Source organism: Cucurbita maxima, unplaced genomic scaffold (assembly GCF_002738345.1).
Source record: "Cucurbita maxima cultivar Rimu unplaced genomic scaffold, Cmax_1.0 Cma_Scf00016, whole genome shotgun sequence".
NCBI lineage: Eukaryota > Viridiplantae > Streptophyta > Magnoliopsida > Cucurbitales > Cucurbitaceae > Cucurbita > Cucurbita maxima.
This window is the reverse complement of record NW_019272032.1, coordinates 3,089,604-3,106,335: the sequence shown is the minus strand read 5'-3', so window position 1 is coordinate 3,106,335 and position 16,732 is coordinate 3,089,604. Positions and strand designations below refer to the sequence as shown.

Here is a 16,732-nt window from a genome sequence, read left to right as displayed (position 1 = left end):
TAAATAAAATATTATCTTTTAGGTTAATATAGTGTCATTTTCAAGCTTGAAGAGCATTAAGAATAAGATTTAATATATAATATAATGTTTGTCGGCCTTATGGAAAATGTTTATATTATAAAACATAAACTTTATTAAGTGACGATCATCATCACACCACCACTCGTGCAAATTCACTTATGATTCTATTGAACAAAATAATTCATTGAGATTCCATACGATTGAAAAGATGAACAAAATATTTGTTATAAGCATATGGAGAAATCGTAAGATTAACAGCAACTGCGATACGTAATGGACCAAAACGAATATTATTTACGATCCAAGTCAAGAAGGCTATACATAACAAAACAACGTTCTATCTCGTATACTCTAAGTAGAAATAGTTATCACAAGACAGTGACGAAATTTTATGTGATGGTGGCTTGAAGAATCAAACAGATTATAATCACCACCGTTGAATATGTTTTTTAATAATATATATATATATATATATATATTTTTGACACATCAAAATTTGAAAGGACAAGGAGGGGGATTATAATATTAACTTCACAATTATAATAATAATAATAATAATAATAATAATAATACCAATACGTTGGAGTAATGTGTTGGTCAAAGACCCAAAAATAATTTATAAATAAAAAAAGGAAAAAAGCATCTCCTTTTGTTGCTCAAATATAAAATAAAATTCTTACCATAAATATGCTTTTTCTTGTTTAATCTTGAGTTTAAATTTTTTAATTTTATCCCAATTATTGAGAATCCGATTTTATTCCATCTCCAAAATTTTAAAAAATATTTTAAATATATTATATATTAATGTTTATAAAATTTTCATTTATAAGCGGTCGATGAATATGGATAAAAATAAGTTTTCATACAATTTACTTGGTAAATTATAGGATGATTGAGAAATATTTTTAAAAAAATTAATAAATTTCTAAATTATAAACCAATTTCATATATTTTTTTTCTCTATAAATTAAGTTGAATTTAGTTTTTAAACTTCAAAAAATATATTTAGTCGTTCTTATCTAAAAAAATAAATACCAAAATAATTTGTTTGTGAAAATAGTGAGTAACCCTATTAAGTCTAAACACTTTTCATCCCACCAAACACTCTCTTGAAAGATCAAACACAATTCCAAACAAAAAAAAAAAGGAGGAACTTTTTAGACTGTGAATCCCAATCCATTCATTCTCTAACTTTCCCGGGAAACAAACACATCAATTTTAATTTTAAATTAAAAAAAAAATCCCCACCGAATATGAGTTTTAATTTGAAAAATGGCATTATTATTGAAATCCATAACTATTTACAAACCAAAACTCAGATATATAGTGTAATATTTTCATCCCTCAGGAAAAAAAAAAAAAAAAAAAAAAAAAAAAAAAAANAAAAAAAAAAAAAAAAAAAAAAAAAAAAAAAAAAAAAAAACAGAAGCTATTTACTACTTTCCCGTCACTACCCCCACCTCTGTTCAATTATTGTTATTTACTTATTTAGACAGAGAGAGGAAAAAGAAAAAACAGAACTTCCTCTGTGAATAAAGGGCCTTTTGGTCAAGTTCTTTTTTCTTTTTTTTTTCTTTTCTTTTCTTTTTTTCTCCCTTCACCGGAAAGGGAAAGGGAAAAGAAAAAGAAAAAATAAATAATATATATATATATATATATATATATATATATATATTCTTTTTCTTCTTCTTCTTCTCCTTCCAGCTGCGATCAAAACTCACAATACTGAAACTGCACTTGTCCGTACATTTCTTTATATTGTGTTCTTTCTTCTTCCCCTGCATGCAACCGTCCCATCTGCTGCATTCAAACAAAATATAAAATAAAATACGAAATTTTTCTCAGTGAATAAATAAATAAAAAGAAAAAGAAGAGATTTTTACCCAGAAATCATCTTCGTCTTCTTCTCTGGTTGAAGAAGAAGGTTTGGAGCTGTCTCCAGGTTCGTCATTGCGTGCAAATCTGCCACGTATTCTGGGGCGGTTGTCGGCGAGCGTTTTCCGGCAAGCATACTGTTCATCCCAAACTCCCCATTAATGCGGCATCCTCAAATCTCTGAAAACCGTTTTTGTTTTTGAATTCAGTCTGCTATACTAACCTTGATCGTCTTGTTGAAATTCCTCTGCCTTCGTTTTGCTCTGTATTTCGAAATCCTCTCTTTTCTCTCCTCTGCACTGTACCGTCCCACTTTGAAGTTCCCCTCTTCCAAGCTTCCGTTCTCCAATAATGGACTCGAGAACGACCCTTGCCCGCACCCTGGCCTCGACCGTCCCATGCTCGAATTCTGCCCCCACATTCAAACATTCACTACCAACCATAAATGGGTTTCTCCCCAAAATATATATAACACACCATACCTGTAAATCGCCGGTGCTGAAAACCCGACGGATTTGGGAGGAGAAAAACTCTGATTCAGAGCAGGGGAGGGACTGATTGGGGAAATTTGGTGACACGGATTCCATTATAAGAGACTCCACGCGACTTCTGTGGAGCAGGGATTTGCCGACGGTGGCGGCATTATTATTGTTATGATCAGATGGGTCGAAACAGAGTGGGGGTTGGTTGAAACCCAGATGGGATTCTTCGTTTTTTACATCGAAATTTGAGAGATTTTGAAACCCATTTGGGGAAGAACAGGAATCTGGGATGAGAGCTAACTCCGGGATCGGAATGAGTTGATCGACGGAATTGGAGTTTGAATTTGAATTGGAATTGGATTCATCGGCGGGGAGTGGGTTTTGATGTGGGTAATAAAAGTGAAGATCAATGCCGTGATCGGAGAAATTAGGGGAACAAGATCCGATTAAGAATTGGAAGTCTGCATCAGATGGGAAGACTAAATCAGAGGCGGAACAGCGAAACAGAGAAGAAGAAGAAGAAGAAGGAGAAGAAGAAGAATCGCCATGAACGAACAGATCAGAAGACATGGAAATGAAGCTCTGGTTCTTGTTCTTGTTCTTGTCTTCTTCTTTTCCGTTTATGAAGTTCTTGAGAGTTGTAAACACAAAACGAAACAAAACCCAGAAAGAATTAGGGGATCTTTGCAGAGAATTGAGAGAAAATGGAAGGAGAAAGGAGGAAGGAGGAGGTATTTAAACCAACGGAGGAGACGCCATTTCTGCTGCTCACTTTGCAAAAATGCCATCAACTCATCATCAACCAACACTTTTAATTATTTATTTTTCCCCCTTCAAATGCCCCAATTAAATTAATCCACAATTGAGGGGTCGTTTTGTAAATTGAAAAGACGAATTAAAATTAGAATTTAGATTTAAATCTCATTCTAATTCTAGAACTAACTGAACTAAGCTTTTCTATTTTGACGGTTTCAATATCTTCTTTTACTTCCATAATCGCTTGGGCCTATCCTCACTGTTAATGGGCCGAGAACACTGCGTTGGCCCATACAAACATAAGATCGTACATAAATTTGATTAGATGATAAAAATGGAAAAAAAAAAAAAAAAAAAAAAAAAAACAGTTACTGAAATGAAGCTTCCGGTCGTTAATTAATCAATATATTTAGAGATCAGTGAAGAATAAAAGTTGAGTTTAGGGTTTAGGGATTGAAAATAAACCCTAAACCCTAAATAAAATCTGAAGTCAAAATTTAGATTGAAAAGAATCAAGATTCAACTAACAAACCCACGAAGTCATGGGAGGAGTTAAATCTAAGCTTGAAAATTCACAAATCTAAAACACAAAATCAAGCAAAGTGAAATCAAATCAACTGTAATGCATCGATCTTCTAAATTAAGAAAAAAGAAACTAAAATCAACCCCTTCTATATTAGGAAACCCAACGCCCGAAACATCAATCTTCTTCAACAGCAAGAATCCCAATATCTTGGAGCAGAATTAAAGCAACAAAAAAGAAAAGAGAGGAGTAATTGATACGATTACTCCAAATGAATTGATCATTGGATATTAAGAAAGAAGGAACATAAGATGGAATAATACTTGGAAACCTTTCTGTATGAGTAAAAGACGAAACAGAGAACTCAAACATGAATGCACATCTCCAGATTTTAATACGGACAGAGAGCTACGAAAACATTGCCCCACTCTTCTATATCATCGCCTTATGCAAAAATCTAAATCACATATTGCATCAGTTTCAATTTCTAATCCATTTGTTTGTATTGTTGTAGAAAGTGAGAGAGAGAATTGGAAATTTCAAGAAGATTGATCTAATTCTGAAACCTGTAATTGATTTGATTTTGATTTTCCAGTTCCTTTCAGGAACTCTTTNTTTCGTTTTTTTTTTTTTTTTTTTTTTTTTTTTTTTTTTTTTTTTTTTTTTTTTTTTTTTTTTTTTTTTTTTTTTTTTTTTTTTTTTTTTTTTTTTTTTTTTTTTTTTTTTGTATGTACAGAAGAACAAACAACAAAGATTTCCCCTCCATCAAACTCAACCATCTCCATCTCTTTCCCTCTTTTTCTCTCTTTTTTTTTTTCGATGTCAATTGAAAAGCAGCAAAATCAACAAAAGAAAATCAAATCTCCAGAAGCTACAAACCAGCGCTAAGAAGAGTCGGCGTCGAGGATGAAGAAGAATCAGTGTGGAGTGCTTCGAAGAGTTCCGAATCCTCCCAAGGCCTATCGTCAAAATTACAACCACCAGTCCGCAAATCGGGCGGAATGAACACCGTCCGGCACAGCGGGCAGGTCCTCTGGCCGTAACCGATCCACCGATCGAGGCATCCGCGGTGGAAGATGTGGCGACAGTTGGCGAGGCGGCGGATCTCGTCGTCGGTCTCGAACTCGTAGAGACAAACAGCGCAGCTCTCCGGCGGATCCAAAAGTTCAGAGAACCTAACGACAGGGAGAATCTCACGGAGAACGGCAGCGGAAAGAGGATCGAGGTCCGTCAATGGTCCCGTCGGAAAAGAATCAGAATGATTAGACCAAGGAATGTCCGGTTCGAGAAAATCCTGGAGCCCTAGAAGGCGAAACAAGAGGGAGATGAGCTTCCTGAGGAAGCCGAGTAAGGAGAGTACATGGATGAAGAGCTTCGGGAGAAGCAGCTCAGTGTAGCTTGCAGGGAAGCCCATGGCGGAAATGGCAACAGACACAGAAGAGAGAGAAAGAAGAAGATGAGAGATGATTAATGAAATTATGCCAATTCTTATTTATAGACCAACTTATATATAACACTATTTTTTATAAATAAATAAATAAAAACAAAATATAATTCTTTATCCTTTTTATTATTTTCTTATTCTCTAAATTAAATTAACATTTAAACTATATATTATATATTCTTTAAAATATTTAATGAAAAAAATAAGAAAAATCTTAATTTTCTCTCACTTTTGGAATGACCACTCGAGAAATAATGTGTACAATCTATGAAGAGAGAGTATGGGCCCTAAGAGAAATAAATAAATAAATAAATAAATAAATAAATAATAAATAAATAATAAATAAAGAGATGGGGATGGCGTTGAAAAGAAAAGCCCTACATTTAGGGGTTGTAGTGTTAAGGGTAGCCCCACACACCATCCTCTAAGTAGTGTAGGGGCACTTGTTGAATTAATATATCAATTTCAAAACTATGTATTATATTATTATTCTCTTTCAAACTATACACCAATATTTTACCAATGCATAATACTGGGAATTAATGTGTTAGTAATTTAATAATTATGGAAAAGGGAGATGAAAGTGGATGTTTTAGGGTACCCTAGCAAAGCGAATCATACCTTATACTGCCAAACCCTCTCTGACATTTGTGTCTAATATGGCCACGGCATTGCCTGCCCTACCCAATTAACATATTGCATCCCACATCTCCACTTTCCATTCACATTCTCTCCCCCTCGTAGACGTTTCAAAAATCTCGAGCAAAATTCAAAAGGAACAAACAAACGAAAGAGAACAATATTTACTAGCGGTGCGATTGAGTTGTTACAAATGATATCAAAGCCAGACACTGGGTAGTGTGTTAGCGATGACGTTGGGTACTCAAAGAGTTGGATTGTGAGATCGATTGTGAGATCTCACATTCGTCAGTGTACTAGCGAGGATGTTGGGTACTCAAGGAAGTGGATTCTGAAATTTCACATCGGTTCAAGAGAGGAACGAAGCATACCTTTGAAGGGTGTAGAAACTTCTCCCTAATAGACGTGTTTTGAAAACTTTGAGGGGAAGCGTAAGAGGAAAACTCAAATAAGACAATATCTACTAGTGGTGGGTTTTGAACGTTACAAAAACAAAATTAAGCTATCACTCCTAATAAATAGGACATTGCTATTGCAATGGCCCACCCCACCCGACCTGAATGGTTCCTTGATATTTACGATTTTGTTAGGAAGAACGCAAATAAAGCTAAAGTTTAAATGATTTGGTGTGATTAGAGCGGCATTAGGCACATACATAACATAACATGTAGGCCACCTAAATCCAATTGTATTACATCAATATTTGTAGCTATTCATTTAAATTATAATATCAAAACTAACCATGTTATAAATATTTTATTATCAATATTTGTAACGTTATATATATATATATATATATATATATAATTGATACACGTAGACGACAGCTCGAGTATAAAGGGGAGTGGATGCCAATGCACAACAATAGCAACAAAGATTCAGTTTCATCAAAGTTAAAAGGAAAATGACATTAAAGTCCACAAAAATAAAAAATATATATTTTTTAAACACGATTAATTATCCTTTTATTAATGGCAAAAGCATATAAATGTGGTATGATTATTATTTATTATTTATTGTCAGTAGGGGTCTAAATATTACAGCGATGTCTGATGCATAGTATAAGACAAACAAAAGACCCATATGGTTCTAATTTATATCCTTGTGGTTCACTGTGTTCCATATTTACAGTCTACAGTGACGAGGAAATCACATGCTTGTTTCATTCTTCCACACTCTTTCAACCAATACTGTAATAGTTCAAGTTAATCGCTAGCAAATATTATATTTTGTTGCACAGATAGTTGCAGAGACAGACGACTACAGGTGAAGAGGGGTGGGTCAACTTGTCACGTGGGTTGTCTCCTCTATGTTTCCTCTCCCTTCTTTCTAATAATAACAAATTTCATTATTATTATTATTATTATTTTGTCCTTCTCACTCTATTATTATTTTAAAGAATATTCCAAATTCGTTTTAATTCCAGAAGAAATGGGCCGGAGCTGCTGAAGCATTGTCATCAAGTAATGGCCCAGGCCCAACTAAGACCAACTAAGCCCATCTTAGCTATTCAATCCATTAATAAAATGCAAGGGAATTTTAGTTTGAAATAAAAACAAATATTAAAAGATTCTCATTAGTTATTTATTGGGTTGACTATGGCATTTAAGTAGTCTTAAATTCTTTACCTACTCCTACCAACATTTAAATCTTTGCTATGCTTTAAATAAAACGATTAATTATACTATTTTTTCATATATATATATATATATATATATATATATATATATATAGTATATATATATATATATATATACTCGCTTGAGCTATATATGTTAATTAGTTTAGAGTGAGATAATTCAAAATAAAGTAAAAAGAAGTTATAAAAAGAATAGAAACAAAAGTAAAGCAGCTAAGATGACCTTTTGTCCCAAATTCTTCGCTTTCGACTCTTATTCAACCTTTTTACCTTATTTATTTATTTATTTTAATCTTTTAAATTTTCGTGTTGATTAGATAAAACATCAATTATTATCTAAAAAATTGATATTTTAATGTTATATGATAATAAGAAAAAAGAAGAACATTCTTTATTAAATACTTTTATTGGTAATACGTACTTTATTATTATTATTATTTTGATAAAGTGGATTGATTGAAGTAAAAATTAAAAATATGGTGTTTGATCTTCTACTTTTGAAAATAATTTTCTTCCAATTTTTTCAAAATTTTCGTAGCTATCAAATCAAATTAGAAATAGTCAAATCTTTCTTTCTTTTTTTTCTTTTTAAAGTAATGGTGTCAAATTATTCAAACAACTCATCACTATGATTATTTATGTGGTTTTAAATAAATTAAATTTTATTTAAATAGTAAGTTGGTATTGATCATTAACAAGCCAAATACTTTTTAATTCTTTTTAATTTTTTAAAACCAACTTTCAATTTTTAAATAGTGTATAACTTTTTTTTTTTTTTTTGTTTACTTGTGTTTTATATATTGACTATTTATTTATTTATTTATTAATTCAATGTGTTCCAAATATTATTCTAATTGTTTTTTAATTTTTAATTGTGTTCCAAAGTTTTAATGAAGCTTATTTGAGGTTAAAAAATAAAAAAGAAAGAAAGAAAAATCTTATCATCAAGGAATGGTGTTGTTAAAACTCAAGAGGATAAGAACATTAGAATTTTGGTGTGTTTTTGTTTCCATTTCCAAATTCCAAATTCCAAATTCCAAATTCCAACAACCTTGGATTAAAACGACACGACATGACAAAGGAAACATCAAAATCTTTGATGGTTGTTGTTGGTTTTGGTTCTGGTTCTTGATTGACAAGTTCTTCAAATCTCCCCTAACTTGGAACAAACTCCCCCCATCCAAATTAATTTCATTCTACGTTTCAATCCCATGAAATCAAACAAATTTAATTCCATTCCCTCTCAATCATTTCAAAAAACACTATCCAATTTTCAACACTAATCCCATTGAAGGCTCAGCCATGGCGGTCGTCTTCTTTGATTCTTGATTTTCCCTTATACTTCTATTTAATGCTTTTTCTCTCTCACCTCTCTCTTCGCTGTGTTCTTCTGTCCTTTTCTTATCTGTCTCGTTTGCACCGCCATTTTTAATGGAGGGGTTTGGTTTTAATTTCCACTTTCCCTCTTTGTTAACGTGAAAACCTGCCATGGCTCTTTATTAATTCGTTGATGCCAATGGTTTTGAGCTAAGCTAAAGGACAATTTTCCTCTTAGCGTTTGCATTAACCAACGGGTGTACTTATCAATGGCTCTGCCCGCATCCACAACCACAACTACCACCAACGCTACTTCTACTAATTCCCTTTCTTCTTCTTCTTCTTCTTCTCACAACAAACCCACTAAGCTTAAGCGACGGAAGTGCCGGGATATCACCGTTTCGGCTAAATCCGACTCGTTTTCCTCTACTTCTTCTAATTCCTCTTCTGGGTCTCACGTTTTTTCCAATCGAAAGCTTGATCACCCTCCTGTGATTGTCTCTTCCGAGAATTCCTGGTGTTGTCCCGCTACAAAACCCTCTGTAACCCCTTCGGTTCTTCCTACTCCTCCTCCGCCGCCGCCGCTGTTTCCCCCCTCGAAATCTCGTCGGGGGGTTGTTTCTCCGACACCCACTAACGGGAATCGAGAATCGGATTCGGTTATCTCTCCGTCCGATTCGCTGTCTACTTTTCGCATACGGTTTTCTCCGGGTAGTTTTTCGCCGGTTATGGACTTCACTACGTCTTCTTCCGCCAACGCCGCGGTAGCGGCGGGGTTTAATGGCCACTCTGGATCGAACCACGACTCTTTCCCTTCGAGCTTCTCGAAGTTCAACTCTGCTCTCACCGCTGGGCTATTGAATCCAATGTCGCCGCCGCCATCGACTGATAAAACCCGATCGAGTCCGACCCTTTTCGAAATGATGGCGAGCGAGCCTGATATTCACCCTAGAACTTCTCAGATCCCTTCTCATAGTGCACCTGTTTCGGTTCATAAGAACCAAATTCCTATTCAGGACAAGCAGGCCGTGATGATGCAGAGGATTTCTGAAATTTTGGGATCTCGGAGCCCTGGAAATCAGTTCAATGACGCCTCTAGCAGTGATATCAAGCTCACATTGAGCTCTAGAGATGGGATTAGTGTTTCGATGAACGTTCACCGGCAAATTCTTGTCGCTCACAGTCGGTTTTTTGCTTTGAAGCTCTCAGAACGGTGGGCGAAACAACAGAGGTCGCCGTCGCCATACATTGTAGAGATTGCTGACTGTGACGATGTTGAAGTGTATATTGAGACCTTGAAACTGATGTATTGTAGAGATCTGAGGAAGAAGCTGATGAAGGAAGATGTTCCCAGAGTTCTTGGAGTTCTAAAGGTATGAGACTTTTAGAATTTGTTGAAAGTTACATCAATGTGCATTTGTTGTATCATTGCTGAATCTCTGATTTGATAGATTCCCCCAACCAATTTGCAATGTACAATAATTGGCTATGGTCGCATTGCCATTTTAGGTTTCAGCTGCCATCGGGTTCGATGCAGGCGTCTTGTCGTGTTTGGAGTACTTGGAAGCAGCTCCATGGGCTGAGGATGAAGAAGAGAAAGTGGCATCACTCTTATCTGAGCTTCACCTTGAAGGTGTTGCAGCAGGGGAAGTTCTTAAGAGGGTCTCAATTGAAGTTACTAATGGACCTGAAGATGGTAATGACAATGAAGAAGTTCTGCTAAAGCTTCTACATGTCGTTCTGGAAGGAAAAGACGAGAAGGCTAGGCGCGAGATGAAAGGATTAGTCTCGAAGATGCTTCGTGAGAGTTCGTCGCAGAACGACCTTAGAAAAGAATCCTTGTATTCGGCTTGTGATGGTTGCCTGCAGTTGCTTCGCCATCACTTTATGAGAGCAGTAGGGGACTTTCAGGGTGTTGGGGAGATTGCCAAGCAGGCTGATAATCTGCATTGGATTTTAGATATCTTGATTGACAGACAGATAGCTGAAGATTTTTTGAAAATCTGGGCTTCTCAATCTGAATTGGCAGCTGCACACTCTAAGGTGCCTGCTGTCCACAGGTTCGAAATCAGCCGAGTAACTGCTCGGTTATTCGTTGGCATTGGCAAAGGTCAACTTCTGGCTCCTAAAGATGTGAGATATCAGCTTTTGCAAACATGGTTGGTGCCATTCTATGACGATTTTGGTTGGATGAGGAGAGCGTCGAGAGGCCTCGATCGCCACTTGATCGAGGATGGCCTTAGCAATACAATTCTCACTCTACCTTTAGCTTGGCAACAAGACATATTACTAGCTTGGTTCAATCGATTCATGAATTCAGGTGAAGATTGCCCAAATATACAACGCGGGTTTGAAGTTTGGTGGAGAAGGGCATTTTGGAGACGTAACGGTGAACAGGAGCGCCCTCGACCGATACGAATTGCCACCCCAACGCCAGAGAATTCATGAACAACTAATCGGTTTGTCTCTCTCTGATCACTTGAGGCCTAGCTAAAATCTTCTTCCTTCCTAAACCAGGAACATTTTATGGAGGACAGAATGAATGTACCTGATATTAGGTTGGAAGAAGATAATATATGCTACATATTGTAATTCCTCGTATCTATACGTTTTTTTCTCGAGCTTGACGTTGATTTCATTGATACAACTCGTCTCTGTATCTGATTGTTCTGAGTTCATTTACCCTTTATCGAGCCCATGGAGCGTCATTGTTCATAAGAAATCTGTGAGTTTTAGAATAGTATCCATAGATTCAGAAGTTATGCCTGAAAAGTCATTGATTTACTGTTGGAAAGCTCTTGTTTATCTATCAATGATCAAGTCCAATGTATGAAGATTGATGTGTTTTATTATTGGTTTGACTTTATTAGAGCCCTTGAGTTGACTCCATATCAACATTCTCTTTAATTAGGCCATAATCACGGATCTAGATACCTCTTATGGAAAGAAAAAGGGATTAGCTGACATGATGGAGAGATCTAAATGCCTTGTTGATCAAATGTTTTGTTTAGGATGCTGCATTATCTCAATGAAAGCCTTACTTTTGCAGCGACGTATCGGAACAGACGCTATCGATGATATCAGGCTATCTCCACGCTATCGATGATATCAGGCTATCTCCAAGATGGGTGTACATAGGTTACTACTGAAACTGGTATGTTTAGAACCAATGAGCAAATATTTGATCAATTGACCTGTCGTTGTTCTTTGCTTCATCGCATTTGTATGACAAGTTGCAAGAACGTAAAGGCAATGAAACTGAATGGATGCTATCAAAATGAACTATGGCTGAGTTAGTTTTGTAGTGACGGATAACTTACTTGCAAGTTTTCTTGCTTTGTGAGAGAGATTTGTTTATGCAATGAGGAATGAGTCCCAGACTAAGAACAAGATTTGTTCATATAAACAAAATGAAAACCCAACTGATAAAAGTGGGTTTGTGTTACTTCTTCTATATATTGTTAACTGTACAAAGCTGATTCAGAAACAGATACACTTAGGTAACATTGCATTCATCATCAAAATGTGTGAAAAATGAATTCATCATTGCACAATCATAGTTCAACTCTCCAATTTTTGCATGTTTTTGCCTGAAATGCAACACTCTGCAACTCAAACAACAGAACAAGAAAGGCCACAAACAAGAGCAAATGGAAGAGAAGAAGAGCTTACTTACCATTCTTGGTCAATCAACATCTCATCTGTGAGCCCAAATTGTCTCAGCTCATTCTCTGTGTGGTGTAGCAGCAAAGTGTACCTACAAAGAGAAACGGGTTCGAATCGTAATCGTGATCGTTGTTGTCGATGAGAAGTATGTCAAAATTATTCGTACCTCCCACCAAAGCCTTTCTCCATGACAATCATTTTACCATTGCCCAAATTGTTGAGTCTTTCATATTGATCCACAGTCCATTTGTACCATCTCATGAGAAAGACTCTGAGAGTGAGGCCATGGGAGACAAGGACCAAGTTCATGTTGGGGTTTCTCTGCCCTGGCGGCTGAAACCTTCCCACATCAATGTCTGATTTTAATGTTTCTCTGAAACCTGTTTGTTTTATTTCAGTACAGACAGAAACTGTTGAAGAACTTAGAGATTCTTGGTTTAGGGGTTTGTACCAGTGATTCTGTCGTAAACATCGGCAGCCGATTCTCCATTTGGAAAACGGTAGAAAAATCGACCGTATAGCACTCTCATCGCTTTCTCAACTCTCATTCGCTCTCTGTCTTGAAAGTTTCCTTTGATTCCGGAGTATAAACACGAACTTGTGGTTTCAAATTTGTGATGAAATTAAAGTTGACAAAAGAAAGAACAGAAAAAGGGAAGGTACCAAAATCCTGCTCGCGCAATCTGGGTTCTTCTCTCAAACCAGAAATTCGAGGAGGATCAAAGGAGGTAGCCAAGTGCTGCAGAGTCTGGCGAGTCCTTTTGTAAGGCGAAACGTAGAAGTAAACACTCCAATCCTCGACTCCATCCCCCTCGATCATACTCCTCATATCCCTCCCGCATTCCTCCGCCTCCCTGATCCCCCTCTGTGTCAGACTGATTCTGGGATCCGCGATTCTGGTGTAGGCGCTCTCGTCCACGTTCCCCTCGCTCTCCCCGTGCCGCACCAGTATTATCCGCCGCGGCCTCGGCGGCCGGATTATGTTAGGGTTCGGGAAAGAGTAGCCATTGGTGTTAGTGTAGGTGTTAGTAGAGTCTGTTTCTCCGGCGCTCTGGTCGCTGCAACAGCGGATTGAAATGTTGGAGTTGAAGACATGGAATTTGGAGGAAGATGGAGATAGTCCCGCGATAAGAGTGGCCATTGTTTTACTCTCTTTTTTCTTTTTTCTTTTTCCTTTTCTTTTTGACAATTAAAAAATATCTTTCCCTTCTTAAAATATCTTCTTAACCTAAATTGATAAGTGGATGAAACGAGCACAGATACCTTAATGGATTAGACCACGTGGCTGAACCAAAACTAACATAAGATGATTAAATTTAATGTCAATAATTAATTACATTAAGTTAATTTTCAATCATCTATAATTTTTTTCATCACAAAATTAATTTTAATTATTTAAAATTATAATCGATCTCAAATATATACTTATAGTTTGATCGGAATATTAATACGGGTAGGAAAAAATATTTTTAATTTTTTTAGTTTTTATTAAATTATTCAGAGGAGACTAAATCGTGAGTAAATAAGTAAAAAAATATATTTTTTAAAATTTAATTTACATAATTATAATTATTATAATGAGCACTTATTTATGATTCTTGTCATAATTGTGTAAACAATAATTAAATCCATGTAGGACATTAGAAAGCATTGCTTTTCTCAAAGGAAATGTTTTGTTTTTGTTGGGTTTTTTTGTCATTTGCTTTGACTTTTGTAGTGTCGGTGAGTCACCTTACGGGGAGGCTAAGGAGCTTATTTTTTGTTTTCTTTATTTTATTATTTTTGCTACTAATATTTCTTATTTAGAAATATAATCGAGTATTCTAAAATTGATTCCATAACTCAAAATTATCGCCTTTTATTATTAAGAAATAAATCTCCTTTTTTTCCTTTTTATTTTATGATTATATTTTTATTTGCGTTTAAATTCTATCATTGAATAGCCTCTAAACTTATTTTCATTTTTTATTTGGATGGAAAAAAATAACATTAAAAGTTTAAATAAAAATAAATAATGGGAAACGTTGGAGAGTCTTCCGGCGAATTGAGGGCGTTGATTTTAGAGGATGACGTGGGGGCCACTTCAGCAGAAGTGGCAAATAAAAGGAACACGTGTCGTGATATGAGTGGCCCACATTATAAAATGCAATGACGTGGCAGAATGAGAATAAGATTCAAACCTTGATCCAAAGAGCTATCATATGCCTTTCTTTTCCCATCATTCATCACTTTTGTCAACATTTGCATTCAATTAATTCCTCTATTTTATATCTATTTACTCTACATATTTTCATGTATTTTTAACTCGAACAAATAATAATATCTAGATTTAGCATGAGTGTAATCCGACATTTTCTTACATTTTTTTATTTGTAAAGCACGCTTAATCATATAGTTCTTTTAGTTAGGAAAATATAAGTAATTAAGAAATGAAATGAATTAATTCTCAAATGAATCGAGACATTTAAGTCCATAACAATTAGCAATGATTAGGTTAGTGATTAATATAGCATAATGGAACTCTTTTGTTGTTAACGTAAGAGCATTGAATAAGATATTAATTACACAATTAAATTAAAGGTTAATAATTGTTATTTCATTTAAATATAAATATAATATTAAGTATTTTAATCTAAAATATTTATTAAATGGAATAATTTTTGAAGATTTGAATTAATGGGGGAAATGGAATGGTCCAAAACTGAAGCTCCTGGTCAGAAAATAAATAAATAAATAAAAAAATAAATAAATGGTCCATGGAAATGGTGGACTATGGGAAAAGCTGGCAGGGGTTGGATAGCAGTAGGGTCAAGTAGAATGGTCCATGGAAATTCCAAAAATAATAATCCAACAATTTTATTTTTTTATTTTTTTATTTTTTAAAAATAGAAATTAATAAAGATTGGATCTCTGCAAAAAGCTGTTCACTTTTTTCTTTTGTTTCTGGCTGTACAGGATTCTAACCTCTCCTCCCTCATTCACTACATTATATACATACATATATATATATATATTTTAAGCTATAGTTTGTCTACTTATACTTAAACATAGATTAAATTTATTCAAATAATAATTATATAGTTTAGAAAACCTAAGTGAATGTTAATTTTAATTAAAAATAAAGAATGGATCATTAAATATGTTTAAATTCAATGAGTAACAACATTACATCAATCTCTTACTTTGTAAGAATTGGTAAGAAAAGGGAGTCAATATTGGATTAATGGTATGTCTATGGTCCCCATAAATTCATATTGCAACTAATAATATGTCACGTTCGTATAATCAAATTTATATATTTATATAGAAGATTAACTAATTATTGGAAACTAAATTTTAATTCATTTTATTTTATTATATATATATTTTTTTGGACCCATAAAATCTAAATGAAAGTTACGTAAGGGAAATGTAGAGCAGTAGAGACGGTTAGATTAAATTTAATTTTTCTTAAAAAATTGAGGTTGTTTCTAACGTACGCAGGACGGAAGGGTGGGCGTAGGTTAGTAGAGGGTGATGACGTAATGGGCTTTTGGGGAAAGGAAGAGCGAAGAGGGAGAAAGCTTGGTTTATAGGACCACCTGCTTTTATACACGCGAATATTTATTCTCTATTCCACTCTCCCTGCTCCGCGCGTGTACACCACCTTCATTTCAACTTTTTACGTCATAAATATTTAATTATTCAATCCCTTTAAATATGTTTTAATTAGCACATTTCTTGTTTATCTCTTATTATATATTTAAATATATATGGTGTGACATTGAGACCCTTTATAATATAGTTCGCATAGCGCTCATATAAATGGAACTTTATAACAAGTTTTACTAAATTTTCAAGTATTTTTAGCCACCATAATTTTATGTATACAATCGAAACATACACGAGGTATACAAGCTAAAGATGTTTCAAACCCGTGAACCAAATGAACGAAGAAAATGTAGGTGTTTTTTTTTTTTTGTTTTTTTGTAAAATTTGAATGAAATGGGTAATGAAGAAGGGTGATGTGGAGAGCGCGTAGGGTTAGCATATATTTGGTGGAAGGCTTTAATAGAGCAATTAATGAGAATTAGATGGCCAAAACATTGGACCACCTCATCTCCCCACTCCTCTCCGCCTTCACAGTCCCTGTTTTTGGGAACATTTCTCTTTCTCTCTGTCAATCTCTCCCATCTCTCCGCCCTCTCTCTCCCATTCCCAAAAAAGAACAAGAACAGGAAGAACAGGGAAGAACAGGTAGAAGAAGAAGAAGAAGCTGAAGCAAGTAAAAGGTCCACAAAACTCTGTATCTTTCTTTCTCTTCCACTGCAACCCATCTGAAAAAGCCTGCCCACAACTCCCACTTTTTTTTTTTTTTTTTTTTTTTTTTT

At 34.9% G+C, this 16,732-nt stretch overlaps 4 protein-coding genes and 1 pseudogene across 9 annotated transcripts in view; 2 read left to right on the top strand and 3 right to left on the bottom strand.

Moving 5' to 3' along the window:
• Positions 1–1,731: 1,731 nt before the first annotated feature.
• On the bottom strand, positions 1,732–4,321 carry LOC111491413 (zinc finger protein CONSTANS-LIKE 9-like). Its single transcript, XM_023140329.1, has 4 exons — positions 2,379–4,321; positions 2,120–2,305; positions 1,905–2,033; positions 1,732–1,821 (listed from the first exon to the last, which is right to left on the bottom strand). The coding sequence occupies exons 1-4, from the start codon at positions 2,946–2,948 to the stop codon at positions 1,732–1,734; spliced, it is 975 nt and encodes a 324-aa protein (XP_022996097.1). The 5' UTR covers positions 2,949–4,321.
• Positions 4,322–4,385: 64 nt separating this feature from the next.
• Positions 4,386–5,145, bottom strand: LOC111491048 (E3 ubiquitin-protein ligase RHA1B-like). The gene has a single exon (XM_023139781.1). The coding sequence runs from the start codon at positions 5,069–5,071 to the stop codon at positions 4,529–4,531; it is 543 nt and encodes a 180-aa protein (XP_022995549.1). The 5' UTR covers positions 5,072–5,145; the 3' UTR covers positions 4,386–4,528.
• Positions 5,146–8,631: 3,486 nt separating this feature from the next.
• LOC111491042 (BTB/POZ domain-containing protein At1g63850-like) lies at positions 8,632–12,408 on the top strand. 5 transcript variants are annotated; one of them, XR_002719657.1, is made up of 4 exons: positions 8,632–10,069; positions 10,206–11,155; positions 11,746–11,850; positions 12,320–12,408. XR_002719657.1 is itself a non-coding variant. In XM_023139771.1 (3 exons), the coding sequence occupies exons 1-2, from the start codon at positions 8,966–8,968 to the stop codon at positions 11,142–11,144; spliced, it is 2,043 nt and encodes a 680-aa protein (XP_022995539.1). In that variant the 5' UTR covers positions 8,632–8,965; the 3' UTR covers positions 11,145–11,155; positions 11,746–12,141. The 5 variants fall into 5 exon arrangements, 4 of the variants coding, with proteins under 4 accessions (XP_022995539.1, XP_022995540.1, XP_022995541.1 ...); XM_023139771.1 differs by lacking the exon at positions 12,320–12,408 and having other exon boundaries at positions 11,746–12,141; XM_023139772.1 differs by lacking the exon at positions 12,320–12,408 and having other exon boundaries at positions 11,743–12,141.
• LOC111491046 lies at positions 12,094–13,530 on the bottom strand (annotated as a pseudogene).
• A 2,914-nt stretch (positions 13,531–16,444) lies between these two features.
• LOC111491043 (homeobox protein BEL1 homolog) overlaps positions 16,445–16,732 on the top strand; it is a 3,986-nt gene continuing 3,698 nt past the window's right edge. For both annotated transcript variants that reach the window (XM_023139775.1, XM_023139777.1), the window contains exon 1: positions 16,445–16,633. The gene's annotated coding sequence lies outside the window, so the exon portion shown is untranslated. The remainder of the gene's footprint in view (positions 16,634–16,732) is intronic.